The sequence below is a fragment of the Sinocyclocheilus anshuiensis genome, unplaced genomic scaffold, assembly GCF_001515605.1.
Source record: "Sinocyclocheilus anshuiensis isolate Anshui unplaced genomic scaffold, SAMN03320099.WGS_v1.1 scaffold457, whole genome shotgun sequence".
Taxonomy (NCBI): domain Eukaryota; kingdom Metazoa; phylum Chordata; class Actinopteri; order Cypriniformes; family Cyprinidae; genus Sinocyclocheilus; species Sinocyclocheilus anshuiensis.
The window spans coordinates 3982930-3992158 of record NW_015537939.1 but is presented as its reverse complement, the minus strand read 5'-3'; the positions used below and the strand labels follow the sequence as shown (position 1 = coordinate 3992158).

Genomic DNA, 9229 nt, shown 5'->3' with positions numbered 1-9229 from the left:
AAAATTCTGGTTTAAGTAAATTTTTTATCTCAGTTTTTATTATTCATTTAAAATGAGACAAATCTGCTATTATTTTAATCTCCAATCTGTTATTTATCAGTTTAGATTATTTTTTAATGCTTCGCTAACTATGAGAAGACAGTAACCGGTTTTAAATTCCATTTGCGCAGATGGGGCACGTTGTAACACTGCGTTACTATGTGCCCTGCCGTGCTATTCTATGACATTAGCGATGTAATTCAGACTATTTACTTTAATGCATTTTAATGATAAACGACGAGAAACAGGTGAATAAACACTGACAGTCGATGTTTAATGTTAAGAAATTATTATTTCAAGACATGTAAAGCATTTTGGCTCGTTTATGTGGGCCGTCCCAAGCATGGTTGCAATGTGTTCATTGTCAAACTCCAAAATCAGATTATTTTTAATTCTTAAAAAACGCCATTATTTTATTTTACAATAAATAATTATTTAATTTTATTGACAAAATATTTTAGTTTGTCTTGTATATTTTTTTCATTAGATCAGATAACATTTTAAGCTGTTATATGGTCATGTTACAACGTGCCCCTCAGCTGTTACAATGTACCCCACCTACGGGGCATGTTGTCACATTTCACTTCCAATTTTTGAGGGTAAATAAAGAAAAACGTATACACTATAATTATGAAACAAAGCGACATATTTGTACTAGACAAGTGTGAAATTACTGTGGATAAAAAAAATATACTCTGAACCCCATGTGGATTTACACAATTTGAGAAAGTCAAAAAGTGTTACTTTGTGCCCCGCTCTCCCCCTATAACTCTTTTCACGTTACACTTAAAATAATGAAATCTAGCGTCAGCAAGGGTTTTACTATTTGGTGGATCAAAAGGCTATATTTTATACTATATTGTTTTATGGCCTATATTATTAATATATTCTTTCTCTTTTTATTATTATTATTTTTAGAAAACCTTCAATGTTATGGTGCTGAACCATAGCAAGAACCATATACAACGTTTTCGATCAGAAGAAGGTTGTTTGCTGAACCACTGAAGAACCGCTATTTTAAAAGTGTGTGTGTTAATGTTTGTGCGCAGGCGCTCGGCGGGGCGGGATGGACTACAGTTATGATACGGACCTGGAAGAGTTGTGTCCGGTGTGTGGGGATAAAGTTTCTGGCTATCATTATGGTTTATTAACCTGCGAGAGCTGCAAGGTATTAAATCAGGAGATTTCAATATAGCCTACTGTAAAATGTTTTCAGTAACCTCAAATCTGTCTGATGTGATGACATTCATCTAAATGAACAGGTTTTAAGTATAAGAAGATTTTTTTCTTAATCTAAACGTTTCATATGTTTATCCTGAATAATTTAATAAGACTGAATCAGCCTGGCTACCTTAGCAAAGTAGGCTGTTTTTAAGGGTCAGATCAAGTAGAAACAGCTATTTTAGCTGACAAATGCACATCATATAAAGGGTTAGACATTTTTGTCGATATATTAGATATTAAATAAATAATATTTCGATGTTGCAGTCACTTCGAACCAAATAACGTAGCCTGTTTATTCATTTTAAAGTCACTTTGGCAATTTATCTATAGATAAATTATTCTGTAGAATCATTTTAAATATTTCTTTTCTTTTCTTCTTTCTTGTCGAGTGGTAACATTATTGTCTCCCTTCATTTTAAAGGGTTTCTTTAAGAGGACCGTACAGAATAACAAACGGTACACATGTGCTGAGAGTCAGGACTGTAATATCGATAAAACCCAGAGGAAACGCTGTCCGTTCTGCCGCTTCCAGAAATGTCTGAACGTCGGGATGCGGCTGGAAGGTGAGCGAAATATGCTTAATCTCATATTTAATCTCAAATTCAGTTCGGTATAGACAACTGCATAAATCTGAAATTCATCAAGGATACTTGGAGATCAAATAATAATAAATTATTTAAATGATTAGGCTACAATTGAAAATATTTTCTTGTAAAAATCATATTTTTAATTTGTTAGATCTGTTTGTTTTTATTATATTGATTAATTCCTCGTACATTTTTTTGTTATCTTATCATTTATTATTAAAATCTGTATGTATATGGATAAAGGCAATCTTGTGACAGGATCTGTGTATTTCCTAATGGAAAAATTGGCTGAAAAAAGATTAAATCATATTCCGTAAGGCAGGTCTATTTAAAAAAACAAAAAACAACAAAAAAAAACGAATAAGAATTTAAATTGCATTGCGGTCAGTTGATTAGTTTCACATGTAGATGTAGAATTAGAGAAAAAAGACGAGAAAAAATAAACAGTGAAGAAAAAAAAAATCGCCGTTCTTGTTGCAAGGTCGCTATTATCTGCAGGCACCTTTGCCTTACCGGCTGCGCGCGCTTTGCTTCTGGATCAAGGTTACGTATTCATTTAAGCACAGCTCTATTTTTAATCAGTCAGGCTATAAAGGTATTTTTAACTAGTTCGTGAGTTAACAGAAGGACGAATTTTAGAGAAACGGACAAGAAGCAACATGTAACTGCTTGCAGAACACGATTCTTTTATTCTAAAAAAAATAAACATTCCAATTAGAACCAAAAACGGTTCTGCTACATACATGAAAATAACCTTTTTTAAGTTCCACAAATATCTTTTTATTATTAATTTAATAAAAAAAAAAAACACTGATCTGAAGAATAATTTTTATTTATTTGACTGAAATGTTATATTACTGTATATAATATAAATATAATATAATACTTTTCATAATACATTTTATGATGCTTTTAAATGAATATAAAATACAGAACATGTAGCATACTGTTTTTTATTTGTATGACTTTTTATTTAGATTGATTATAATATTCAATTATAAAATCTTTTGTATAATACTGTTACATATTAATATTAATATAAAATGTATTGTAATATGGTTTTGTTTGTGCTCACAGCTGTTCGTGCTGATAGGATGCGAGGAGGGCGCAATAAATTTGGCCCCATGTACAAACGAGACCGGGCGTTAAAGCAGCAGAAGAAAGCTCTCATCCGGGCCAGCGGCTTAAAGATGGAAGCCACGCCCCCCTTGATGTCATCCCCTCAGTCCGACTACAGCTTCAGCACTGCTCTGTCCACCCCGGCTCCAAAAAACACCCACCCAATCATCGGCACCTCTGTGGCCCCTACAGATTACGAACGCAACCTCTACGCATCCAGTTCCCTGAGTTTATCCGTCCCCATCCCGGCCCACACCCCTCTGCCAGCTCAGTACCCGGCGTATCCCACCCTGGCTAGCCACGCCATCAAATCCGAGTACCCCGACCACTACACAAGCTCAGAGCATTACACCTGCGCCAGCTCCCCAGAATCCGTTCCAGGCTACACGTACGTCGACCAGACGCGAGTGTCGACCAGCCCGCCACTCGCCCCTCCGGGCTTAATGGTACCGCCACTGGTTCTGGAGTTTGTTCGCTGTGAGCAAGATGAGCTGCAGGTGCAAAGCAAGATAAGCGCTCACCTGGCCCACCTGCAGCAGGAACAGAACTCTCGGAGCGAGGCGGACAGTCAGGAACAGAACACACGTCTCGCTGCCAAACAGGAACGGCTCAGCACCTTCGGCCTGATGTGCCACATGGCCGATCAGACGCTCTTCTCTATAGTGGAGTGGGCGCGGAGCTGCATCTTCTTTAAGGAGCTCAAGGTAAGTGTGAACACGAGCGAAACTGAATTAAAGGGATAGTTAATCAAAACATGAAATTCTGCCATCATTTACTCCCCCTCATGTTGTTCCAAACCTGTATGAGTTTCTTTGTTGTGCTGAGCACAAAAAAATATATATATTTTGAAGAATGTTGAGTTGACGGTAGCCATTGACTTCAATAGTATGGAGAAAAATACTATGGAAGTCAATGGCTGCCGCCAACTGTAACCAAATTCTTCAAAATATCTTTTGAGTTCAGCAGAAGAAATACATTTATACAGTTTTGGCACAAATTGAGGGTGAGTAAATTATGACAGAATTTTCATTTTTGGGTGAATTATCCCTTAAAAAAAACCGCCTTGCATCATATTTGCTGAACATAATTTTGGGTTGCTGATTCAAAAAATATAGTCTGTTTTGCTCAAGCACGTCCCACTTTCTCACAATATATGATGCGTTTTGTCACATGTTTGCTTTTAACAATCATTTGTAAAGTGAAAAAGTCTTGTATTATCCCTAAATCACCAGAAAGACTGCCACAAAGATTCCTATCTTCCTGTAAACCAGGTTACAACTATTTGTTCAGTTCTCAGCCATTTTTCACGTGTGAATGATTTTGAAGACACTATCTATGCCTAATCCTGATTTCAAGCTCAGAGTTATGGCCAGCGACAAGAAAATTCAAACATGACCCAGAGGTTTTCTGCTAAATCTGTGGGTGTTTTGCATCCAAATGGTGACATAAAATTACAGATTTTGTGAGGGGGAAAAAAAGCTTATTTATTTGTATACTTGTGTTCATGTCAAGTTATTTGACATTAAATGGAGCATTTGAGGCAAATAGGGCAAACAATTTTTTTCAGTCATTTGCAGATGTTAAATGTTACATTTCGAATACTTCCTTTTGTCATTTGAAACCTTCGAAAATTGTTGCTATTTTAATAAGTGCAAAGCTGATACATATATATATATATATATATAGTTTCCTCATGGGGACCTCAAAAATGTCCCCACAAGGTCAAAATTTACTAGTATTACTATCCTTGTGGGGACATTTGGTCCCCATAACGTGATAAATACCAGGTACACACACACACACAATGTTTGCATGAACAGAGCGGATGTGGTTGGCATGATGAAATGATGCTGACATGGATGAACAGGAGTGTGTGTGTGTGTGTTTCCAGACGAACAGACCCGGCCTGCTGTGTTTGCTCTGGCTCACTGTCACGTTTATAATGGCTCTAGCATGCGAACAGTGATGTCTGATGTGATTCAATCAACAGGTGTATTTGAGGAAATTATTATAGCCGTCTGGTAATTTTATGCATTATGTTTTGTAGCATAAATGGCACAAATAGCAGGAAACACTGCATTGTAATGATGGTTTGAGCTGGTGTTGAAGGAAAAGCCTTTGAATATTTATAATGATATTATTATAATCATTATAAGGCATGTTTTGTGCACATTTATATAAACTACCATTCAAAAGATTGGGGTTGATAAGATTTATTAATGTTTTTGAACATAAGAAGTCTCTTTTGCTCACCACGTCTGGTTTTATTTGATCAAAAATACAGTAAAAACAGTAATATTGTAAAAATAATGTTACAATTTTAAATAACTGTTTTTTATTTGAATGTATTTTAAAATGTAATTTATTTATCTGATGCAAATCTGAATTTTCAGCATCATTACTCCAGTCTTCAGTGTCACATGATCCTTCAGAAATCATACTAATTTGCTAATTTGCTGCTCAAGAAACATTTCTTATTATTATCAATGTTGAAAACAGTTGTGATGCTTAATATATATATTTTTTTGTGGAAACAGTGATACATTTCTTTCAGGATTCTTTGATGAATAGAAATTTAAAACAATCAGCATTTATTTGAAATAGAAATATTTTGCAACATTAAAAAATAGAATAGTCTTTACTGTCACTTTTGATTAATTGAATGCATCCTTGCTAAATAAAACTATGAATTTCTTTAAAAAACAAATCTTTCTGACCCCAAACTCTATTTTTTGATAACTAATACTGGATACTGAACTGAATTCATTTAATAGCAATTTTGCAATTATCACAAGATTATTAAAACTGTAGAATTTTCATGAATCTTGCATTAATACATTCTGACTTGAAGAGGTGTCATCTTTTGCATATTTCAACAGGAAGTCTGGATTGACTGTTAATCCGAAATGCTGAGATATATTTAAGATTCATTTACAAAGGCTCATTCACTTTTTCAGAACAATCTTAAATTGAGAGCTCCTGCTATATTGTGTCCATTATAACCTGTGGCATTGAGGGGTCTTTAAATAAAACACTTGGGTTTTGGTGGTCCTGAAGAGCTCTTTAAATAAACTCAAGAGTGTTTGTTGTCTTAGAGGAAATAGAGGATGCACTCCTTTCTTTTGTCCATTCTGAGCTGCTGTCGCTTTCTGTTGTGTTTCCAAACCCTGCTGAGAATGCGACATAAACACAATCACACGTTACAACATTTCAATCACACACACAATATAATACTGGCCGTTATTCACACACACACACACACACACACACACACACATGGACAATGATACTCTGTGAAATCGCACACACATAACAGAATAACCTTCTCAACACACACACACACACACACACAAATAGAGATAAAATGGAGGTAGGAAACAGAGGCTTAGAAAACAATAGGAAGGCCAACGTAAAATCTGAAAGATTATTATTAAAATCTGAAGAAGAAGAAAAACAGAGAGTGAACGAAAACATGGAATTATTGCATTGAAATAGCAGCAATAAATCACAATACATTTTTAGTTTCAAATAAAAATACAAGACACATGATAGTCGCTTCTTAATTTGATTTAAAACAATTGTTAGTGTCTGCAACAAATAGAACTAAATCTTTTACTTGATGTTCTTCATTTTTAGTGCAAACACTGCAATTTCCAGTCCTTTACTTCTCAGTACCTCTGTCTGTGTGTGTGTGTGTGTGTGGGTGTGTGTGTGTGTGTGTGTGTGTGTGTGTGTGTGTGTGTGTGTGTGTGTGCGCGTTTGTGTGTGCGCGCATGTGTGTGTGGGGGTTTAGCAACAGCATTCCTCTCCAGATAAGGGGAGAATGTGAATGCTGCAGTGTTCGTGTGTTCAGTCTGCCTGAAGATGTTTCTTATTCAACAAGTCTCACTCTTTTTAATTCATCAGATTCCTCCAGAAAATAGTTGTTATACTCAGCTGACTATTATTCACTCCTGAAAGATTCCAATTAGAAGCAAAGTAGTTTTTATATTCTGATGTAATAAGAAAACCTTTTTACATTCCACTGAAACCTTTTTATTTTATAGTTCTTTAGAAACCCGCTGATCTGAGGAACCTAAAGAACTTTTTTCATCTCCGTAGAACCCAATGAAAAGAACATTTTTTTGCCAAACCTAAGAACCATCGAAGAATCTTTTATTTTAAGAGTGTTGATATTTTTATTGTCATTGATTTATACCCGTAAACTCACTATTAACCTCTGCTTTTCAATTCTTTCTAGACAGTAAATGCATCTACTGTCAATGTTTAGTCTGAGCATTTAATGAATATTTATTTTGTTAATTTAAAATGCAGTAAATATGCTTCTCTGGTCCATCAGTTTGATTTAGTCTTCCACCTACAGGTCTGGAGATCATGTTTCTGGCTCAGAGAATGAATAACACAGGTTCATCTAGCTAACATGATTGTCCAGAATTATTGTCTTTAACCATTTGCAACATGCTGTTTTTAGGCAAAATACACAGATTTAAATGGACATTCCATATTTTAGAATATTGGTGTATTTTTGGCCTGTTCTGTGATGCTATTCTGAAGAGGCTTCATAATAATTCCTTATTTAAAAAAATAAAAAAAAAACTGAAAAAGCTGTGCAGGGTTATCATCAAACTAAAACTATAACCATAAAAAATGAAACAAAGTAAACGTAAACTGAAATAAAATATAAAACAAGCTTATTTTATTTCAGCTTTATTTTCGTTTAGTTTTACTTGAAATCCTAAAATAGCTAAAAGAATGAATAAACTAAAACTAATACAAATAAATAAAAATAAATAATTAATAATAAAAATGACAAAAACACACAACAAAATTTAAAAAAAGTCTACAATTTCTAAAAATACAATAAAATACAAAAAAAAAAAAAAACACTGCAATGGTACACTCTCAGAAGAAAATTAACAAAAGCTGTCACTGGGCCGATATCCTTTCAAAAAGGTACTATTATGTAACTTTAAGATGCTAATGTGCATCATTTAGAGGTAAATAAGGTACAAAGGTGTATCTTTTGAAAAAAGACCAGCTGAAAGTGTACAGTCATGGTATCAGTTAGTAATACCATAGTACTTTGATATATATGCCTATTCCAAAATACCATATTCACAAAAGCTTTAGTGATCCCATGGTATGTTTTGTAAGTGACATGACATACTGACTGACTGTAATAAAGCCCCTGAGGCAGGATGCTGCAGTATTAATACCATCATCACTTCCTCTGTCTGTGCTGATGGATTGTTTCCACTTCACACTATTACCTGAACAGGTGTGTTCACACACACATATCACACCCATACATACGCCGGATGTGAACCCTCTGAAGACAAACATATGCAGTGTGTGTCTGACAGTTTGAAAGATGTTTAGGATGGTTTGTGTGCATCTCAATCTACAACCAGTTTCTCTAGTGGTGTTCAGTAAAGCATATACCATACTTGCAGACAGTGTGTAGAATGCATTTGTGTGTGTGTGTGTGTGTGTGTGTGTGTGTGTGTAATACACTGATGATTTCAAAAGTTTGGGGTTGCTTATTTTTTAATGTTTCCAAGTATTTTAGATTGATTAAGGCTGCATTTATTAATACAGAAAAATACAGTAAAATCAATAATATTTTAAAATATTATTACAGCTTCAAATAACAGTTTTATTTTTTTATATATTTTAAAATATAATTTATTCCTGTGATGCAAAGCTGAATTTTCAGCATCATTTTCAATCTTCAGTGTCACATGATCCTCCAGAAATCATTCGAATATGCTGATTTTCTGCTTAAGATTTTTGTTATTATTATTAGCATCAGTGTTGAAAATAGTTGTGCTGCTTTATATATTTGTGGAAACCATGATATTCTTCATGATTTTTTTCAGCATTATTTGATGAATGGAAAGTTCAAAGAACAGCATTTAAAAAAAAAAAAGAAATCTTTTGTAACCCTATAAATGCCTTTATTGTCACTTTTGATCAGTTTCATCAAGTGTCCTTGATGAATAAAAATATTAATTTCTAAATAAATAAACCTGACCCTCAACTGACATTAACAGTTTGATAATTAAACCTGCCATGATTTTTAACATTTCCTTCAAGATTTACTTCAGAACCGGCAAAGACATTCGAACACACACACACACACACATACACATACACACACACAAAATCGTCTGCCTCATGAAAAAAAATGATAAAAAAAAAATGTAGTCAATGTTTGCATCATTTATGATTTATTTTATCGACCCGCGACCCTCCCGCAA

General features: G+C 34.3%; 1 protein-coding gene across 1 annotated transcript in view; it reads left to right on the top strand.

Annotated features, from left to right (window-relative positions):
- The first annotated feature begins 1105 nt into the window (after positions 1–1105).
- Positions 1106–9229, top strand: part of LOC107662980 (nuclear receptor subfamily 5 group A member 2-like) — a 16991-nt gene continuing 8867 nt past the window's right edge. Inside the window, exons 1-3 of the mRNA XM_016453116.1 lie at positions 1106–1207; positions 1685–1826; positions 2928–3673. Coding sequence (XP_016308602.1) covers positions 1106–1207; positions 1685–1826; positions 2928–3673 — 990 coding nt within the window. The remainder of the gene's footprint in view (positions 1208–1684; positions 1827–2927; positions 3674–9229) is intronic.